The sequence below is a fragment of the Geotrypetes seraphini genome, chromosome 8 (assembly GCF_902459505.1).
Source record: "Geotrypetes seraphini chromosome 8, aGeoSer1.1, whole genome shotgun sequence".
Lineage (NCBI taxonomy): Eukaryota > Metazoa > Chordata > Amphibia > Gymnophiona > Dermophiidae > Geotrypetes > Geotrypetes seraphini.
The window spans coordinates 104,418,005-104,439,924 of NC_047091.1; the positions used below are offsets into that span (position 1 = coordinate 104,418,005).

A 21,920-nucleotide genomic window follows, 5' to 3' on the forward strand; every position below is an offset into this window, starting at 1 on the left:
CCTGATGGTTCATTATCCTGTGGACGATCCAACCCACCATGGTCCGTGGCAGAAACACAGAGGAGCTGCTCCGAGGGCCAGGACTGAACTAGGGTGTATAGCCCTGTGCTTCCCCACTTGGCTCTTTGACTGTAGAAGTGGACTGCCTTTGCATTCTTGGCTGTAGCTATAAGATCCATGTCCAGTTTGCCCAAAGTCTGAACAATGAGGGAAAAACATCCTCTTGGATAGAGCCTACTTCCTAGGATCCAGAGTCTGTGTTCTGAGAAAGTAAGCCTGGATGTTCTCTACGCCTGCCAAGTGGGCAGCAGAGAGCTTACAAGTGCAGTTCTGCCTACTAGAATAACATCCTTGCCTCTAAGTGAAGGAAAGCACTTCTGGTGTCTCCCTTTCTGTTCACATAAGCCATTGTCTGAAACACTCCAACAGTCTTCCCTGTCAGGAAAGATTGCAACTCCAGCAAGGCCATCCAAATGGCTCACAGTTCCAAACAATTTATGGACCACTTGCTTTCCAATGGGGACCAACTGCCCTGGAGGGGACAACCGCAGCAGTGAGCCCCCCAGCTGCTGAGGCTGGCGTCAGTCTTGAGGGTCACCCATGTGTTGATTCTGAGAGGCATACCCCTCGATAAGGGCTTTCCCTGGAGCTACCAACGCAGGCTTTGCCTCCACAATACAGGGGAGCAGTGGCTGCACAGAGTGGTGCTCGGAGGCCATCTGGACAGAAGGGAGTACTGGAGTAGGCACATATGAGCTCTCGCCCAGGAAACAACCTCCAGGAAGGCCGCCATCGAGCCCAGCACCTGCAGGTAATGCTAGGCCGTGGGGATCGGAAGAGCCAAGATCTCCATGAACTGCTTCCTGAGCTTCTGCTTGCATGGCTCAAGAAGAAAAACACAGCTCTGTGCCATGTCAAAGGGGCTTCTCATATATTCCAAGCACTGGAGTCAGCCGCAGTTGACTTTTTTGAAATTTGACTATCCAAGCCCATGTTTTGTAAGAGGCACATCACCTGCTGAACCGCATGTTTGCTATCCTCTAGAGAGGGAGCACTGATCAGCCAGTTGTCTAAGTAAGGATGCACCTGAATACCCATCTTGTGCAGGTGGGTTTCTACAACCACCATCACCTTGGTAAAGGTACGGGAAGCTGTGGCCAAACCAAAAGGAAGTATCACAAACTGGTAGTGTCGCTGCAGAACTTGAAATCTCAGATACCTCCTGTGATCCGGAAAGATGGGGATGTGAAGATACGCCTCTGTCAAATCCAGAGAGGCAAGGAATCTTCCTGAAGCCACTGCCGTTATGACAGAGCAGACCATCTCCATGTGAAAGCGAGGAACCCATATAGCCTCATTTACAGAATGGGCCTCCAATCTTCTGTGTGTTCTTGGGCACTAAGAAGTATAAAGAGTATCTGCCTGAGTCTGATCCTTCTTCAGGAACTAGTTCCTTGGTGTGAATGTCTAAGAGTCGTTGCACTGTGGCTTGGACTCTGGCCTCCTTCTCCAGCTATCCAGCTGGTGAGTTGGGGAACAAATCTGGAGGAGGTAGAGAAAAATTGATCCTGTGCCCCTCCTGGATAGTGTCCAGAACCCAGCAGTCAGATGAAATCTGTTCCCATTTCTCTCAGAATGCCTACAGTCACCCTCTGATACAAGGAGATGAAGCCATTGTCCTGGCATCATTGTTGCTTCTTGGAGGCCAAGCCACTGTGGGAGCCAGCAGGCTGCTGGTGCCTGTAACTGCCAAATTTATTTCTGAACCCCTGAAAGGGCCTCTGAGAAGAGTAACCAGAGAAAAACTGGCGGGATCTCCTGGAAGCAAGAAAATTGCCTCTGCTGTCCCCTCCTTTTTATTTTTTCTAAAATTTCTATACCACCTATCCCTAAGCGGTTAACAGTAAAACATTCACAATAGTTCAAGACAGGATACATAAAAACATTTTCAGTTACAGTACAATCCCTACTGTCTGGGAGGGATTTGGGACAGCGAACCGCTACAATAGCCATAAGGTGATCTAGCCTTTTGCTAAACAGCATCTGCCCTTTGAAGGGTAATATGCTGAGAGTGGCTTTGGAGGCCGAGTTGCCCGCCCATTGTCTGATCTAGTGCATCCGAAGGGCAGAAATGGAGTAAGCTGAAACTTTACTCAGGACTCTGACAATGTCATAAAGATCATTATCCATTTCCTCCTTAAACACGTGGGGGGACAGGCGTCCCCAAGCTCTGTGGGACTAGTCCGCAATCTGGTATGGCAGACCTGTGCCACGGAGGAGGCAGCTGCTGCAGCTTTGATACCTAAAGCCAGTGCTTCAAACTGTCTTAAGGATTACAGCCACCTTAATGTCTTGTGCGTTCTTTAGCATCACTCCACCTTCATGATGAAGGAATCTGTGTTTGGTCACTTGCGCTACTGCAGAGTCCACTTTCGGCTGAACAAAAAGCAGTTGAAAATCTAGAACTATGGTATATAGCCTAAACATAGCTTTGGCCACCCTTAGAGAACCTTCAGGCAACTCTCATTGGTCAATGACTAAGGAGGTGATATCTGGATGAGCAGGAAAAATGTTTGTCTGTGCATTAGTGTCACACATGACAGAGCACTGGAGGTAGAGGGCTCTTGGGCATCAAGCTTCAATGTAGAGAGGGTATCAGAAATGACATGGGAAATGAAGCTGATCTCAAAAGGCAACACACTGAAGGACCATCCCTCCTGCCTCCTGGCTACCGGACCCTGTCAGGGATCCCAAATCATCCACCAATGCAGAAGAGTCCTGCGATAATAAAGTCATTGAAAGGGACTTCCAATCATCCCAGTCCTGCTCCGAAGGGTCACTGACACTGGGAGCTGGGCGTGGTATGAAGCAAGGATGCCTGCCTGGGAAATGATTCCCTTGAGGCAGAGTCAGCATGCCCATAGTCATTGCAACACTTCCTAGTCCTGTTAACATTTTTCTATACCGCTTAAAAACGAAATGGTTTACAAGAATTAAAACAAACATAATAATTATGACAAACTAAAATCTTAAAACCAACAGGGGAGAACAATCTTTTCTCTTCCAAAGTACTATTAAGTCATAAGAATGTGGTGACAAAATTGGGTTTTTAGCTGTTTCTTGAATTGAAACCGATCAAATACATTGTCACAACTGATCCACCAAAACATTCTACATCTTAACACCAGCTATGCAGAATGTCATTGCTCTGGTATCTGCATTGTAACCTTGCTTCCTTAAGGTTAATACATTTTTATTTTCAGATCAAAAAGATCTGCCTGATTTATAGTTCACAATGACTTGTTGAAAATACCATAGTGTTTAATGAAAAACAGCTTGATGGATCACAGAAATAACCTTGTGTTGTACTCGAAATAAAACTGATAACTAGTGTAATTTCTTCAAAATTGGTCATATGAGTCATCCTATCTACACCATAGGCTTTCCTTAGGAGGCTGACAAAAATCAAGCCTTGCATCAGAGGACCTGAGGCTTCTTGCACACCCCTAGTCTGGGGAAGAGAAGATTCATCTGCCACCATGCGCTTGTGTTTCACCCCATTGCTGCTTGACTCATCTTGAGCAGGATCTCTTCCATTCAGACTGTATTTTCTGGAATTTTAGAGGTTCCAAGGCCTTAGAGGACTGAATAAGGGCTGAGCCCGAAGTTCCTGCCCCTTCCTCTCACATCCCATGGTACGTGGAACACGGCTGCTCCTCAACTGCCAACTCTGCACAAAACACTCTGGATCTAGAATGGACTGGAGCATCCATGAGAGATGGGTTCTAGTAAAATCAAGCAGTTTTGAGGCAGAAAGGAGAAATTAGGTTCTTACCTGCTAATTTTCTTTCTTTTAGACTCTCTAGGCTTCACTGATGGGTAATAGCTCACTTTGATCAGTAGGTGGAGACTGAGACCAAACTTTGGTTGTAGTATTAATAGCTGTAGCTCCCTCTAGCAAACCAGTCTGCCGAATAGCCAAGCAGAACTAAATGCTAATAATTAACAGTAACAACACTCCGAACAGAAGAAATAAACTAAACATATAGGAATACTGTTGGAAAGTGCATAGAACAAGAACAAGCCCCTGCAGTAAAGTGTCCCCCCAGCTCACCAGCTATGCCAGCTGAGCCATAGCTGCTGTTCTTTGATTTCCCCAGCCCTAGAAAAATACTAGAACCCACAGAAAAAGCAAAATCTTTACATGAAAAAAAAATCTACAAGAACGACAGACAGACAGGATGGGGTGCTATACCAGTCTGGAGAGTATAAAAGAAAGAAAATGAGCAGGTAAGAACCTAATTTCTCCTTCTTTAGCATCTCTCCAAACTGGTATAGCTTCACTGATGGGATGTACCAAAGCAGTATCCATCATGGGTGGGACCCCCGGAGGGCCGCCACCAGAACACGATCACCGAACACAGCATCCCGACGCGCCTGAATGTCCACCCGGTAGTGACGTACAAAGGAATGCAGAGAAGACCAAACTGCGGCCTTACAGATATCCCCCAGAGAAAACTCAGCCCAAGAAGCTGATCCCGAGTGGAATGAGCCTTGAGAATTCTGGAACAGGCTTTTTCTGAAGAAGATATATGGAAGTGATAGTCTCCTTGATCCAGCATGAAATGGTAACCTTGCAAGCGCTGTCCCCCTTACGAGGGCCCGCCAAGAGGATAAAAAGATGATCCAACATCCAGAACTCCTGGGTCTGCCGAATATAAAAGCGAAGAACCCGACAGACATCCAACTTGCGCAACTGTCTCTATTCCAAGGAACCCTCCCGGCTACCCAAGACTGGGAGGACCCCGAACTGGTTGGCATGAAAAGGTGAGAGCACCTTTGGCAGAAAGGAACAGGCTACAGCATAACCTGCTCCCTAGAAAACTCCAGGAAGGGAGGCCTACAAGAGAAAGCCTGCAACTCAGAAACTCTTCTCGCAGAAGTAATGGCCACCAGGAACACTGCCTTGAGAGTAAGATCCTTTAATAAGCAGGAACCCAGAGGCTCAAAAGGAGGGCGCACGAGCATGGACAGGACCAGACTGAGATCTCAAGCTGGAACCGAAGGCCAAACAGGAGGCCAAATCAATTTGGCCACCCGCAAAGAGCAAACCATGTCCGGGAAAGAAGTTAAACGCTTACCGTGCAGCAAACCAGGAAATGCAGACAGAACTGCTAGCTGAACCTGGAGAGAAGACCAGGCAAGGCCCCTATCCAGGCCATTCTGCAAAAAATCCAAGATGTGAGGTAAAGAAGTGCGAAAGAAACCACCCCTTGCGCAGCATACCACTCTTCAAAAATATGCCAAACACGCACATAAGCCTGAGAAGTGGAAAGCCTCTGATACCCCAAGAGAGTGGAAATCACTTTATCTTAATAACCTTTCCTACCTAGGAGTTCCTTCTCAATAGCCAAGCTGTAAGACAAAAGGGACCTGGATCGAACATTGGAATGGGGTCCCGAGACAGACGATTGGGAGAGAGGCAGTGGAAGAGGATCTACCACCAGAAGATGAACTAGATCTGCATACCATGGGCGCTTGGGTCAGTCCGAAGCCACCAGGATCACATGGCCGGGGTGCCATGCAATGCAAAGAACTCTGCCCACCATCGACCACGGAGGAAATACATACAGGAGACCCGCTGTCGGCCAGGGTTGCACCAGAGCATCCAACCCTTTGGCCTGAACATCCCTATGCTGACTGAAGAACTGAGGCGCTTTGTTTTGACACTCATGGCCATCAGGTATAGGATTGGCTGATCCCAAACCTGCACAATCAACTAGAAGGCAGTGGAACCGAGACACCACTCTCCAGGATTTAGCATGTGATGGCTGTGGAAGTCCGCCTGGACATTTTCCACCCCTGCTATGTGGGAAGCTGAGATGTCCAGAAGATGAGACTCTGCCCACACCATGAGCAGAGCTGCCTCCAGCACCACCAGATGACTCCCCAGCCGATTGACATAAGCTGTGGCTTTGACCGAGAGAACCCAGACTTGCCCATCAACAATGTCTGGAATGCTAGCAATGCCAGCCTGATGGCCCTGGTCTCCAGAACACTGATCAACCAAGAAGCCTCCTCTTGAGACCAGAAGCCCTGAGCTGAGCAACCAAGACACTGAGCTCCCTAACCGAGACTGGCATCCGTGATAAGAACTGTCCACTGGGGCTGATCCAGACTCACCCCTTGCACCAGATTGCAAGACAGTAGCCACCAAAAGAGACTGCGACAAACTAACCCCCAAAGAGGAACGGGAGAGTCTAACTCATGCACCTGGGGCAACCACCGCTGAAGCAGAGCATGTTGAAGCAGGTGCATGCGAGCTTGGGCCCACTGAACCACATCCAGGGAGACCACCATCGACCCCAAGACCTGGAGAAAACCCTGAGCCTGAGGACACGGGGATGCCATCAGAAGGCGAATCTGCGACTGCAACTTGACCACGCGGGCCTCTGGCAGGAAGACCTTCTCCAAGCTGGTGTCTAAAAGAACTCCAAGGTACTCCATGCGCTGAGATGAAGCCAACCAGCTCTTAGACAGGTTGACTACCCACCTCAGCGACTGCAGGAATACCACAACTCGAGCCGTAACCAGGGAGCTCTCCTGAAAAGACTTTGCTCTGATCAACCAGTCATCCAGATAGGGGTGAACCAGAATGCCCTCCTTGCGTAAAGCCGCTGCCACAACCACCATCATCTTGATGAACATCCGCGGAGCCGTGGCCAGACCAAAGCGGAGAGCATAAAACTGGTAGTGCTGACCCAAGATCACAAAGTGAAGGAACCGCTGATGGGAGGCGCGCATCAGAACATGCAAGTAGACCTCCGTCAGATCGAGAGAAGTCAGTAGTGCTGCCTGATTCACGATTCGAATCAGTTCACCGATTCTCGGTGAATCGATTCGAATTGATTTAAATTTTAAAAAAATCAGCTTCCCGATTAGGACCTTCTCCTCGCCCCCTAAAGCAGGAGCGGCAGTGCTGCTCTTGCTGGCTGGCCACTGCCGCACCTGTTTTAGAGGGCGAGGAGGGAGGGTCAGTCGGGAAATGCTGCTGTAAGGCTTCCCTACTGGCCTTCCCAAAAGACTGCACACCCCCCACCCCTGGGAAGACCTCCATGTTCCCCCTGGCCTCCCCGAACTGTTTACCTTATAGCTTCAGCCTGCAGCTGAAGACCGCGGTTACAGCGTCTTTGCAGTGCTTTGAGCTATTTCCTCTGCTGTGGTCACATCCCTCCTCTGACATCAGAGGCAGGATTGTGGCGGAGGAAACAGCTTAAAGCACTTTTGCAAAGATGCTGTAACTGTGATCTTCGCTGCAGGCTGAAGCTATAAAGGTAAATGATTCGGGGAGGCCAGGGGGAACACGGAGGCCTTCCTGGGGGGAGGGGGTGCGCAGTATTTGGGGGGGGGGGCAGTCCTTCAAGGGGTGGGACAGGCCTTTAAGGGGGGGACAGGCCAGGGATGGTGGCATAGGCCTTTAGGGAGGACAGGCAGGCCTTCAAAAGGGGTACAGGCCTTCAAGGGGCAGATGCAGGCCTTCAGGGGATGGGGGCCCTGGTGTAGAAGTACACGGAGGGAGGGAAGGGGGGTTCAAAGAGACGTGCATATGCCGAACTTTGGGGGGGGGATGAAATAATGGGTCAAAAAATAGAGGAGAGGGAGTGAGATGATGGACAATGGGATTTAGGGAGGGAACAGAAAGGGAGAGAATTTGGACACAAGGGATGGTGTGTAGGGGGGATAGAAATACTGGACAGGAGGGTAGTTGGGAAAAGAAAGTGAGATATGGTGGACCCTGGGGTGGTGGGGAAGGAGGGAGAGATGCTGGATGAAAGGGTAGTTAAGAAAAGGTGGATCTGTGGATGGAGACGAAAAAAAAGAAAGATGCCAGACCTCTGGGGGAGGGAAGGGAAACGGAAGGGGAGGACAGAGATGGCAGATGGATGGTTAGCACGGAGAAAGAAGAAGGAGACCCTGGCAAGCAAGTTATCAGAAGACAACCAAAGCCTGGGACCAACAAAATTTGAATAATGACCAAACAAAAGGTAGAAAAACTAACTATATTTTCCATTTTGTGATTACAATGTGTCAGATTTGAAATTTGTATCTCGCCAGAGCTGGTGTTAGACCGCAAACGTGAGCTAGAATTTAACAGAGAGGAAAAGTCTTTTTTGGTTTATTTTGTTTACACCACAGCGCCAGTGTGGTTAGGAGAAGGCAAAGGGGGTGAAGAGGCAATAAAATAAACCCACCAGGATGTTTTGGAAAAAAAAACAAAAAACCAAAATTTTCCCCATAGGGAATAATGGGGGTACTCACTGTACAACTATCCTTGCTGTCTGGCCCATTTGCATGTTCCTTAATCCAATGGCACATCTGTAACCATCTCCTCCCTGCAACTATACACAGTTTTAGTCTATGAAATTGTTTGTCCTTATCCCTTGACCTGTCTGGCCCTCAAAAGCAGCAAATCGGCCCTGCACTCTCTGGACAGCATCTTGCAACAATGTAACCTTCTTCTACAATGTAATTTAAACGTTCCCTATGTCCCTGCATGGGTCTTTTATCTTGTAAATTGCCTTGAAACTGTATTAGATTAGTGTGATTCAGAAATTCTGATCAGGTTAGATTTCTGGTGTCTGTTTGCTTGAATCTACCTGTCTGCAGAGAAAGGATTTCTGCCTCAGAAATTGTCAGACCTCGACCATCAAAGGAATTCTTCTGGTTGCTGGTAGGATGGATCACAACCACAGACTCTCACCCCTGAGATTCCTCACACAGTGACAGGGGAAAAACTATGCAGCCAGTTCCCCGATACCCAGAGGGATGTTAAAAAGGGGCCACACAGCCTGCACTCAAGCCTGATAAAATCAGCAGGCGAACCACTCCCAGGGGTACAGACCCCGAGCTCTTCAAGAAACACAAAGCAGGATGGCTCAACAGGTACTCTATGAGATCGGCCTAGGAGCAACAGTCCATCCACACGGGACTGCGTCCTTTCCTCGGCAGAGTAAGCTCAAGAAGGGGTCCTCTGAGCACCAAAGCCACAAATAAAATCAAAATTCTTTTGGAAAAAGATCCGAAAATAAAAAAGAAGCAGAGCAGATCAGAACACACCTTCTGAGTTCACTTGCACAAGGAAAAACTGAAGAGGGAGCAGTTCTCCAATGTAGAAGGAGAAGAGTTCAAGATCTTAAAATGATACCCTTCTGCTGTTTCATGGGAAGTGGAAATCAACAGCAAAATTACAGACTCCTGTGTATATGTAACAGACATGAAGTAGTCATCTGTCCATCAGGAGGCAATTATACTTTTCCTGCCAGTGGAGTGATCAGGATGATCTCTACCAATTAAAAATGATTGAACTGACAAGAGTCAGAAACATGTTGTAATGATTGCCAAATCTCAGTATGCAAGCATTTGCTCTTCCCCCCCCACCCCAAACACACTCCAAGAAACCACACAATTTTGGCACCTAGTCAACAAGTATAAATTTTACTTATATAGATATCTATATATGTATTTTTTTTTAACTAGCAAATAGGGTAAGCAAACCCAACCAGCTGATCATCCCTTCATCCAAAGGAGTGAGATTCAAACAAATTTTCAACATTCTCTTCACCAATAATGCCACAAGAACCTGAAACTCTCTCCCGCACTCCAGAAGAACTGAGCCAAACTCTCTCATCTTCAGGAGGAAGCTGAAAATCTACTTATTTGGCAAACTCCCTGTAACTTAGTCTTCACACTCTCTCCACAAGCAGCAGTCCTACGTGCAGTATCTTAGGTGTTTTCTTTCCTATAACAATGTAATCTCTCTTGTAATATTTTGTATTTCCCTTTACATACTGTATAACTACCCCATGTTACCTCAATTACCTTTCCTGTAACAATGTAACCCTCCCAAGTAATATACTGTATTTCCCTTCTACATGCTATGTATTCTCCCCATGTCGCTACATGGGCCTCAACCTGTAAATCGCCTTGAACCTGAACTGGGAAAGTACAATTAAGAAGTCCTGATTAGATTAGATTTTAGTTTAATAGATAGCACTAAGACAAATGGAGACCTGGGCATAGGGAACCCAGAATTCACTCATTATATTTCTTTATGCAACTTTGTTTGGATTCTACATACTCACCAGTTTCTTGTCCATTTTTGCTTTAATATCTCTTGCAAGTGTAAAAAATGCCTGGAGAAAAAGTAAACAAAACTTTTAAACAAGTTAGCTGAATACATAATTAGGGAGGGACAAATGCTTCAGTTCTTCTGAGAATGCACATTTATTTTTAATGCAGACCCCAGAAGCCTTCTGAGCTTTTGTACAGACTCTTCCATGGAACTCGTAATGTAAACCTGAGGAAGGTAAAAACACGGTGGTGTAGCTTGCAGGACTCCTTTAAATATACACTCCCCCCTCCATATCCATGGGATCGGCATGTGCGACTTCAGTTATTTGCAAGTCTCTCCATCCAGACCTATCCACACCTTACTTTTCAATCCTAGTGGTCTAGCAGTGAAGCGGGGTACGAGCGATCTTCCAACGCTCCTGCCTTGTGCAGAGCCATGATAAAAAATGGCTGCTGCGAGCTCCCACAGTTTTTCGAGACTGCTGCAGGAACTCACAGTGCCATTTTTGATCATGGCTCTGCACAGTGGCAGGAGCATTGGAAGATCACTCCTGCTTCGCTTCACCATTAGACTATCAGGATTGAAAAGTAAGGAGTGGAGAGGGGGGTGAAAAGGTCCAGGAGGCAGGTGAGAGGCGAGGGTGGCTCAGAGTCAGCCCTAAAAATTATTTGCAATTTTTTTTCTTATTCGCGAGAGGGCTGTAAATCTAACCCCCGCAAATATAGAAGGGGAGTATAAAAATCAGTTCTGTTCAAATTAAAAATTTCTCAAGTATTTTAAAATCTTTTAAAAAAGAGAATCTAATTCTTTTTAAATTGTATTTACTGCTTAAAAATCTTATATTACAAGAAAAAAAATAAACCAAAAATACACCCCCTTCCCTTTTACTAGCCTGTAATAAAAAATTTTGTGGTTAACGTGTGTTAATTGTTGCAAACAGTGTACAGTAACTCCAAAGCCTCCAAGTTAAAACTTAAGGATGTGCCCTGAATCCTTCCATATACTTAACATATCCCCACTTTTAATCAAGCCATGCTGCCGAGCAGAGCAAGCTAAATGCCAAGCCACCCATAGGATTAGAATGTGCGGCTCGGCGGTGCAACTTGATAAGGGGGGGAGTAAGTGTGTTAACTGCATTGCCCATAATGGGTATGCACTTAACGCTATCTATCTGACACATTAGTTGATGTACAGCAATTTATCATTAATTGAGTGCAAGGAGCTATGTTTGCCCATTCTATGCTACTTCATGCTAATTGTCATGTTAACTGCATAATAGTTAACAGCAAAATGACAACTAAGGTATGTGCTAATTCCCACATTAACTGCTTAATGTCCTTTAGTAAAAGAGGCTCTTGAAAGCAAAAAACAATCATAAGAAGAAATGGAAATGCCAGTGAGAATTGAGGTAGTTATATGCTTACATTTTCTACATTAATGTTCGCTTTTGCGCTGGTCTCCATGAATTTGATGCCATATTCTGAAGCTAGCTAAAAATGAACACAAAAACCAGACATCAGTTCAGACAAGCAGCAAAATAGATCCCCAAAACACCACTCTCCTATTATCACTTCCCCTGTTCTTTGCTCTCAAATCATGTACAGACTTGACAGAATCTGCATCATAGCACACCAATAATGGCCTCTTGTGGTATGCCTTGAGATGCCAGCCAAAGGAAAGGAACCAGCTGTGTCGACATCTCTGGAGTGACTATGCTCATCTGGTTGAAATCTTATTTCAAACATATAAATCTCATGTTAAAGTTAAATTAACTAAGTAAGTTTCTGCCAAAGTGATGTTGTCACGGTTTTTAGCCCCCACCCCCAAAATAACAAAGTATATATGTATCTCCTTCCCTTATCCTATATATTTATACTTTTAATAATTTTATTTTTCTATACCGCCAGTCAAATGACTTCTAGGCGGTTCACATTGAAAGAAGACTGGACAATCAGCGAATTACAGAATGCATGAAGAAAGATGTTACATAATATATTGGGGTTACACGGGGAAAGAATACATGAGAGAGGTCATCTGATTAGGCAAGGAATTTGTCAAATAGAGCGGTTTTAATTGATTTTCGGAATGCGTTGTAGGTCTGTCTGGCTTTATTTATGTGGTTTCCCAGCCAGGATTGTTGTCTGTTTGCTTGGAACATGAAGGTTCTGTCTAGGAAGGATTTGTATTTGCATCCTGTGATCTTTGGGTATGCAAAGATGTTTTTGTTTCTGGTTGTTCGTGTGGGGTTGTGTAGAGTGAAGTGTGTTTGCAGGTAGGAAGGTGCTAGGCCCCAGACTTGTTTGGAAAAGATACATGCAAATTTGAACAGTATTCGCGCCTCCACAGGTAGCCAGTGCAATTTTTTGTAGTAGGGGCTAATGTGGTCTTTTTTTTCTCAATCCGAAGATCAAGCTAACTGCAGTGTTTTGCACTAATCTTTATTTTTGTACTGATTTTTTTGGGATACCCAGGTAGGCGATGTTGCAGTGATCTAGGGTAGATAGGATCAGTGACTGCACCAGTAATCTAAAGGATGTTGTGTCAAAGTATTTTTTAATAGTCCTTAGCTTCCACATTGTGTGAAAGCATTTCTTCACCAGTATGTTTAGGCACAATATTTTTAGTTAAGAAAATTAACAAATATACATTAAAGGAAAGTTTAGAGAGAGACCCAAAAATACAAAGCAAAAGGGACACAGAGCTAAGAATTAGCCAAATTCCAAACACAATTTGACTAAAGACATTTTCAATATTTATGACATCAAGCCATTATAGATTTCCACTTGAAATCTAAAATTACAAACACCCAATTGCTAAGTAGTTAGCACAAGAACCTATGTTGAAATCTACAGTGAGGCTAGTGGTGCTGAGTGTAAAAAAAAAAAAAAAAACAACTCTGCCCCAGGAATGCTCACTTTAAATATAAAAAAGTCCATGAGATAGTCTCGCCAGGCGACTATAACAATGGGCTGGATTGTCCAAGTTGGTCGCCCAGGCTGAGACGGCTTGCAGGTGCACAGGGGAGGTAGTTGGGTTAAGAGAGGGGAGGTCAAAGGTAGATAAGGAGGGACTCTGCTCCCGCCAAAGGGCTGGAAGCGGATTGGCTTCAACAGGGGAAGCAGGGCATGATAGGTGGGGGTTATAGGTTTCATGCCTCCGAGGAATAGTGTGCTTCCCTGTCCCTCGGAGGCAATTTTCCCGCCCCTTGGCTATAGGGTTCGTTCGGGTGATATGGGGGTTTAGGGCTGTCGCAGCGGCGGTAACCCGAGCTACAAGGTTTTGGCTCACCGGAAGATGAGCGGCTATTTGGGCAATCGGCTCAGTTAAGTGGAGATTTTGCGGGTCAGGTGACCCTGAAAGGGGGGCATGGAGGTCCATGCCTCCCCCTCCCACCCCAGGTTCATTAGGGGATGAGCAGTTAAGGGGAAGCGAGCTCAAGTGAGCAAATATGCCTTGAGGCACATGGCACGGAATAGGAGCATGGAGGTCCATGCCACCCCCTAGGCTCTTGCTGATATGGCAGAGTCAGGGGAATATAATTTTGAATTTTTGTCAAATTGCAATATTTGTAGCTCGGGTGGTGAAGCAATTGTTCATTGCTTATTGGTTGTACCAATAAACAAAGCTGTGGCCTGATTATTACCATCAATAAAGTGTCTGTGGTTGATTTATCGTTGACATTATTGCAGAGGATATATGTGCTGAATAACAAGTGCTGTGAGGGGCTTTGCAATTATGGGGTTGGGGAAGGGGTTAGATGGGGTGAGATGGGACAACAACTTGACCATTCCAGATCCATATGTTAATAACAAATATCAAACTGCTCCCATTGTATACTTTTATACATGTATACAGTAGCACATTTTATAAAAAGCTATTTCTACTTGTACAACCAAATTTTACCTACTAAGGGCTGATATTTACCATGAAATAAAGAGGTGACCTGAGTGATCTCCAGATTTTCAGTAGCACATGACTGTATAGAGCCACTGAAAATCCAGGGAGACATCTGTGGCATTATCTGGTTAGTGCCAGGGGTGGAACTATCTGGTACCACCGATATTCAGCAGAAGAACCCAAACAGCTATGCAATTAAGACAACCTAAGAGTTAAATACTACTGTGTTTCCCCGAAAATAAGACCTACCCAAAAATAAGACCTAGCATGATTTTCAGGGTAGGTCCTAATATATGCCCTTGGATGGGAAGGGAGGGATAGAAGCATACAGCACAAGGGGATGGGTGAGAGGGGAGGAAAGATGCTGCACATGTGGGGGAGAGAAAGGAAACAGGAAGAATTGGGGTGGAGGAGAGGAAGGGAGAGATGATCATTGTACATGAAAAAAATAGAACCTACCCTGAAAATAAGACCTAGTGTCTTTTTTGGACCCCAAATTAATATAAGATAGTGTCTTATTTTCGGGGAAACACAGTAGTGGTACCTGGATAACTCTACCTAGAAATTCAGTGTCAGTACCCAGATAGATTCTGGCACTGAATATCCAGGCACAATTCAACTGCAGTGGCTGGGGCTAGATGCACCGAAGTCTCCGGTCGGCACTAAACCGGCTTGATCGGTTTAGTGACCGATCATATTTGCTGACCCGATGCATAAAACAGCTCACCGCATGTTTTTTCCTGCGATCACTCATTCTGCAATCCAGCCATGCAAATAAGGTCATTAATATTGAAATACCATGCAAACTAGCCGACTGATCAATGTTCTAACATGGCACAAAAAGCACAGTTACTTACCGTAACAGGTGTTATCCAGGGACAGCAGGCAGATATTCTCTACATGTGGGTGATGTCATCCACGGAGCCCCTTCGCGGACAGCTTTTCAAGCAAACTTGATTGAAGATCTCAAAGTTTGCTAGTGCTGTACCACGCATGCGTGTGTCTTCCCGCTCCACTAGAGGGCGCGTCCCCTCTTCGTGGTCTTCAGTTCTTAGTTTTCCGCTGAGCCAAAAAGCCCTGTCTCTCTTCTCTGCATTTTTTCTACGTGCCTTTCTTGCACCGTGGCTTCGTATTTTTACTTAGTTCGGGAGTCGCTGTGCTCTTCTTTGTTGTTTTTCTAGTTTCGTGTATTCGGCGAATCGGGGGCTCCCGGTTTGCCTTGGCCGCCTGGCCTTGTGTGGCCGCGGCTCTCTTTTTTGACTTATGTCCCGGCCCTTGACCAGGTTTAAAAAGTGCACTCAGTGCGGTCGGGTGATTTCGATCACTGACCCGCACTGCTGGTGCATCTTGTGCCTCTGAGTCGACCATCCTACGGGCTCGTTCGAGGCACTGGTCAAGGCATCTTTCTCCCTCGTCCCAGAGACCCGCTAAGAAAGCCATTCCGCCCCACACCGTGATAACAACTGCGGGTCCCTGAACCCCCCTGATGATGATGGCTGCCGCAACAACTGCAACACACCCAGAAACAGGAGGAATGCTCTCTTCCTCCTGCCTCAGCAACCTGGTTGTGCATCTGGGCCATCTGGACTCTTCCCTCACCCCCACAATATTCTCCCACAACCTACAGCTGTTCATCTGATTTTTGGCCTTAAAAAAATATGATCATGATAGTCCTTACCACCAAAAGCTTTATTGGTTGCCATTTGAGGCTAGGGTTTTGTTTAAATTTGGTCATCTTTGTTTTCAAGCATTATTTGGAATGATTCCAACCTATCTCTCTTCCCACTTTGAATTTCATAATTTAAATAAGAATACACGAAGAACTTGTTGGTTTATGTTTCCATCAGTAAAAGCATGCCGCAGCAAGAGATTCTTGGGAAAAACCCTTGCATTTCAAGCTAGCGTAATGAATTCATGTTGGAATGCTCTAATTCCTCAAGCTAGTCTTATTATCTATTTCATAAAATTCTTAAAACTTATCTGTTTGAAAAATACCAATACCTGACTTAATTAAAATGTCTCAGTTCTCTTTCGCCGGAACTTCCGGTTGGGCGGTATAAAAGAAAATAAATTATTATTATTAATTGTATTTTCTGAGAAACATTTGATGCTATGCTTGTAATTCATTGTTTGTTCAACTGTTTTTGCTGTGAACTGCCTTGAACTGAGGGTTTGGCGGTATATAAGAATAAATTATTATTATTATCATCATTATTACACGAAGATCCTCCTCCCACCAAGACCCCAAAAATCAGATCTGGTGGGTCAGCTCAGAACCCCCCTCACCAGCTCAAGCACCCCCCCCTAACTCATTGCAGAAGCTGGCAAGAGGTATGCACTGGGGAGGGGCCTAAGAGACTCTGGTCCGGATATTTACAGCCTCTACCATAGATATCCAGACCAGTCAGAGCCTCAGGCCCTGACCTGGTGCATCCCAGGAAGGGGATGGCCCGCTATTTCAAAGAGGCAAGCCTACTGGCAAGAGGGAGTGGGCATACCTCTTGCTGGCTTCTACAACAAGGTACGGGGGAGGGGCTGGTGGAGGGTTGCTTGAGCTGACCCCCTCCGGGCTGTATTTTGGGGTCTTGTTTGTGGGGTGGTGGGAAGGGGATCTTTGTGTAAAATGGAGGGGTGTCGGTGGTGGTGGGGGGAGCATGGGGGGGTCCAGGTGGCCTGGACACACAACTGGGTTGCTGAGACAGGAGAGAGTGGGCATCACTCCCGTCCCTCTGGGTGCTTCACCGTCATAAGGGCAGCCATCAACAAGGACCCGCAGTTGTCAGGGGTGAGGTGGCTCGGCTCACGTTTTTGGATTTTAATGGGGCATATATTGTGCGTGTGTAGCATCTTTGCCCATAAAACAAAAAAAAGTATGATACAGCTGAACTATGGATAGGACAGAAAACATAGTAGATAACGGTCCATCCAGTCTGCCCAACCTGATTCAATTTAAATTTTTAAATTTTTTTCTTCTTAGCTATTTCTGGGCAAGAATCCAAAGCTTTACCCTGTACTGTGCTTGGGTTCAAACTGCCGAAATCTCTGTTAAGACTAACTCTAGCCCATCTACACCCTCCCAGCCATTGAAGCCCTCCCCAGCCCATCCTCCACCAAACGGCCATATACAGACACAGACCGTGCAAGTCTGCCCAGTATTGGCCTTAGTTCAATATTTAATCTTATTTTCTGATTCTAGATCCTTTGTGTTCATCCCACGCTTCTTTGAGCTCAGTCACAGTTTTACTCTCCACCACCTCTCTCAGGAGCGCATTCCAGGCACCCACCACCCTCTCTGTAAAGTAGAATTTCCTAACATTGCCTTTGAATCTACCACCCCTCAACCTCAAATTATGTCCTCTGGTTTTACCATTTTCCTTTCTCTGAAAAAGATTTTGTTCTACGTTAATACCCTTCAAGTATTTGAACGTCTGAATCATACCTCCCCTGTCTCTCCTTTCCTCTAGGGTATACATATTCAGGGCTTCCAGTCTCTCCTCATACGTCTTCTGGCGCAGGCCTCCTATCATTTTCGTCGCTCTCCTCTGGACCGCCTCAAGTCTTTTTACGTCCTTCGCCAGATACGGTCTCCAAAATTGAACACAATACTCCAAGTGGGGCCTTACCAATGACCTGTACAGGGGCATCAACACCTTCTTCCTTCTACTGACTATGCCTCTCTATATACAGCCCAGCATCCTTCTGGCAGCAGCCACTGCCTTGTCACACTGATTTTTCACCTTTAGATCTTCGGATACTATCACCCCAAGGTCCCTCTTCCCGTCCGTGCATATCAGCTTCTCTCCTCCCAGCATATACGGTTCCTTCCGATTATTAATCCCCGAATGCATTACTCTGCATTTCTTTGCATTGAATTTTAGTTGCCAGGCATTAGACCATTCCTCTAACTTTTGCAGATCCTTTTTCATATTTTCCACTCCCTCTTCGGTGTCTACTCTGTTACAAATCTTGGTATCATCTGAAAAAAGGCAAACTTTTCCTTCTAACCCTTCAGCAATGTCACTCACAAACATATTGAACAGGATTGGCCCCAGCACTGATCCCTGAGGGACTCCACTACTCACCTTTCCTTCCTTCGAGCGACTTCCATTAACCACCACCCTCTGGCATCTGTCCGACAGCCAGTTTCTGACCCAGTTCACCACTTTGGGTCCTCACTTCAGCCCTTCAAGTTTGTTCAACAGCCTCCTATGAGGAACTGTATCAAAGGCTTTGCTGAAATCCAAGTAAATTACATCTAGCATATGTCCTCGATCCAGCTCTCTGGTCACCCAATCAAAAAATTCAATCAGGTTCGTTTGGCACGACTTACCTTTTGTAAAGCCATGTTGCCTCGGATCTTGTAACCCATTAGATTCAAGGAAGTACACTATCCTTTCTTTCAGCAAAACTTCCATTATTTTTCCAACAACTGAAGTGAGGCTCACCGGCCTGTAGTTTCCTGCTTCATCCCTGTGACCACTTTTATGAATAGGGATCACATCCGCTCTCCTCCAATCCCCAGGAATCACTCCCGTCTCCAGAGATTTGTTGAACAAGTCTTTAATAGGACTCGCCAGAACCTCTCTGAGCTCCCTTAGTATCCTGGGATGGATCCCGTCTGGTCCCATCGCTTTGTCCACCTTCAGTTTTTCAAGTTGCTCATAAACACCCTCCTCCATGAACGGCGCAGAATCTACTCCATTTTCTCGTGTAACTTTGCTAGACAATCTCGGTCCTTCTCCAGGATTTTCTTCTGTGAACACAGAACAGAAGTATTTGTTTAGCACATTCGCTTTCTCCTCATCACTTTCCACATATTGGTTCCCAGCATCTTTTAGCTTAGCAATTCCATTTTTCATCTTCCTCCTTTCACTAATATATCTGAAAAAATTTTTGTCTCCCTTTTTTACATTTTTAGCCATATGTTCTTCTGCCTGTGCTTTCGCCAGACATATCTCTCTCTTGGCTTCTTTCAGTTTCACCCTGTAGTCCTTTCTGCTCTCCTCTTCTTGGTTTTTTTTATATTTCATGAACGCCAACTCTTTCGCCTTTATTTTCTCAGCCACTAGGTTGGAGAACCATATCGGCTTCCTTTTTCTCTTGTTTTTATTGATTTTCTTCACATAAAGGTCCATAGCCATTTTTATCGCTCCTTTCAGCTTAGACCACCGTCTTTCCACTTCTCTTATGTCCTCCAATCCTAACAGCTCTTTCTTTAGGTACTCTCCCATAGCATTAAAGTCCGTACGTTTGAAATCTAGGACTTTAAGTATCGTGCAGCCGCTCTCCACTTTAGCCGATATATCAAACCAAACCATTTGATGATCGCTACTTCCCAGGTGAGCACCCACTCGAACATTAGAGATACTCTCTCCATTTGTGAGGACCAGATCCAATATTGCTTTTTTCCTTGTGGGTCCCGTCACCATTTGTCAGAGCAGAGCCTCTTGAAAGGCATCCACAATCTCCTTACTTCTTTCCGATTCTGCAGACGGAACATTCCAGTCCGCATCCGGCAGGTTGAAATCTCCCAACAGCAGAACCTCAGTGGCTACCCTAAAACACAGGATTTATAACAGGATTTTCCCTACTTTAGTCACCCTGAGCCACAGGCACCAGGATTTAATTAGAGTTAATAAAGTCTTACCCTTATTCCTATGAAGAGGAAGAGGAAATAAGATTTAACAGAGGATAGAGAAAGGTTTATTTTTTGTGTGTGTGCTTTTTTGATTTTTTTTAAGTAAGAAACAGGGAGGAGAAGAGAAATTAAGCAGATACAATGCTGAAAACCAGTGAAAAGAGCAGAATATGAAATGTTGAGCAACTTATCTTATTGAAGTTCACAGGGCAGCCTTGTTCACAACACTGTCCCAAAGATAACTGGTCTTCTTGACCAGTCGCTTTTTTGGATCACTAAAAGTGATCACATTTTTTTGTGCATCGGGAAGCCATGTTAGAACGTCAATCGCTCTGCTAGTTTACGTGGCATTTCAATATTAATGACCTTATTTGCATGGCCGGATAGGAGATTGAGTGATTGTGCACAAAACCACACAGTGAGCTTTTTGTGCATTGGGTTGGCAAATCTGATCGTCGCTAAACCAGTCAAAACTGGTTTAGCGACAATCGTTAGACGATTGCTGACTTTAGTGCATCTGGGCCTAGAACTTTGGTGACAGAGGGGGGCAGGGCTCCTGGGTACAGTAGGATTTATATGCAAAGAGTGCTCCTGTTTTGTAAACAAGGAATCATAGAGGGGTCTTCAAATCTCAAGTATATCTAAGGAAAATTTTATTTGATTTGGTTTATTACCTGCAAAGAAATCCATTTTCACCAGGATCAAAATATTTCCTAACTCCTCATCATATTTGGAGTACAGTACTCCCCCGATATTCGTGGGGGTTCCGTTCCAGGAACCCCTGCAAATGTTGAAAAACCACGAATACGGTTTTAACAGGGGAGACAGGAGAGGGCAGCCGGAGCGCCAGCGAGTGAAGGAAATCACTTGCGGTATGCTCCGACCGCCTCTTCCTGTACTAAAGTCGGGCCTCACCAATCAGGAGCTGCGTGTCAAAGCAGCTCCTGATTGGTGAAGTCCGACTTTAGTACAGGAAGAGGCAGTTGGAGCACACCATGAGTGATTTCCTTCACTCGCCGGCTCTTCGGCTGCCCTCTCCTGCCTGGTCATTCGTGGTCAGAAAATACCGCGAATGACCGGGACCGCTCAAATTCGCGGGGCAGCACTGTATTTAAAAAATATATCTATAGCTTGTTTGCTCTGTTGGTTCATTTTTCTGGGCTGAGTGAATCTTTATCTCATGGAGTGCCTCAGGACCTGATACTAAGCAGGTCTACCCCAACAAGGTAATATAAAACCAACACAGTAGCATTCTCACCTTTTCGCCCGTCTCTTTGGAGACTTGCCTTTTCTCATTCACATCACATTTGTTTCCAAGTATCATCTTCTCAACATCAGCTGATGCATGCTATGGTTAAAAAAAAAAAAAAAAAATTGAAAATAGTTTCTAAAGGGGAGGCGGTCAGTTAATGAGCCATTTGTAATACAATTTCCAGCTTCCTCCATATTAAGGATGATTTAGTCTATGGAAGCTGGTTATCCTCAAAACCAGTGAAATAATTAAAAGATCATCTTTTTCATTCTGCAGATTGAATTAAAGTTATTACACAACACTTAGAAACATCAAAACAAATCATAATTGAATTCACATGGTCTGCAGCATCATAAAAGCAAATGCTTTTGGAGTGGAGGTGAAGGCTAATGTTTAGTACAGTAGCCCAAGAAAGCACCTGTAAGCAGGTGTTAATCTCACATAGGGGTGACCTTATCTACGGAGCCCGGCACAGATAGTGCAAAAGTGTATTGTCACTTTAAAAATCTTTGAGACTGCCCATACCATGCATGCGTTTGTGCCTTCCTGCCCAATTTTGGTTTGCAGGACCTGAATTCAGTTCAGCATCTGCCTGTTACTTACCTGTAGTAGGTGTTATCTGAGAGTAACTGTGCTTCATCTGAGTACAAGCAGGCAACATATTTTCACATGTGGAATTTCCTAACTGCTAGGATCATGTCTCTGAGAAGAGGGTTATTGACAACTACCATAAGTCTGGCGAAACTAATGGGTTGGAGGTAAATTGGCATCCAAGTTGAGAATACTTTTGAACTGCTTGGCCAAAACTGACCATCCCATCTGGAATGATTCTGCAAACAATAGTGGGATGTGAATTGAGATCAGGTGACTGCTTTACAAATGTTCTCAACAGGAGTAGAATGTTGATGAGCTACTGAAGTCTCCATTGCTCGAACTTTGTGTGCCATGACATAGTCTCCAAGCCTCAGCCCGAGCATAAACTAATGGGATACAATCAGCCA

At 45.3% G+C, this 21,920-nt stretch overlaps 1 protein-coding gene across 1 annotated transcript in view; it reads right to left on the minus strand.

Annotated features, from left to right (window-relative positions):
- Positions 1 to 21,920, minus strand: part of RAB8A (RAB8A, member RAS oncogene family) — a 73,936-nt gene that overhangs the window by 5,268 nt on the left and 46,748 nt on the right. Inside the window, 3 exon segments of the mRNA XM_033957274.1 lie at positions 10,143 to 10,193; positions 11,557 to 11,622; positions 20,926 to 21,015. Of these exon segments, the coding sequence (XP_033813165.1) occupies positions 10,143 to 10,193; positions 11,557 to 11,622; positions 20,926 to 21,015 (207 nt within the window).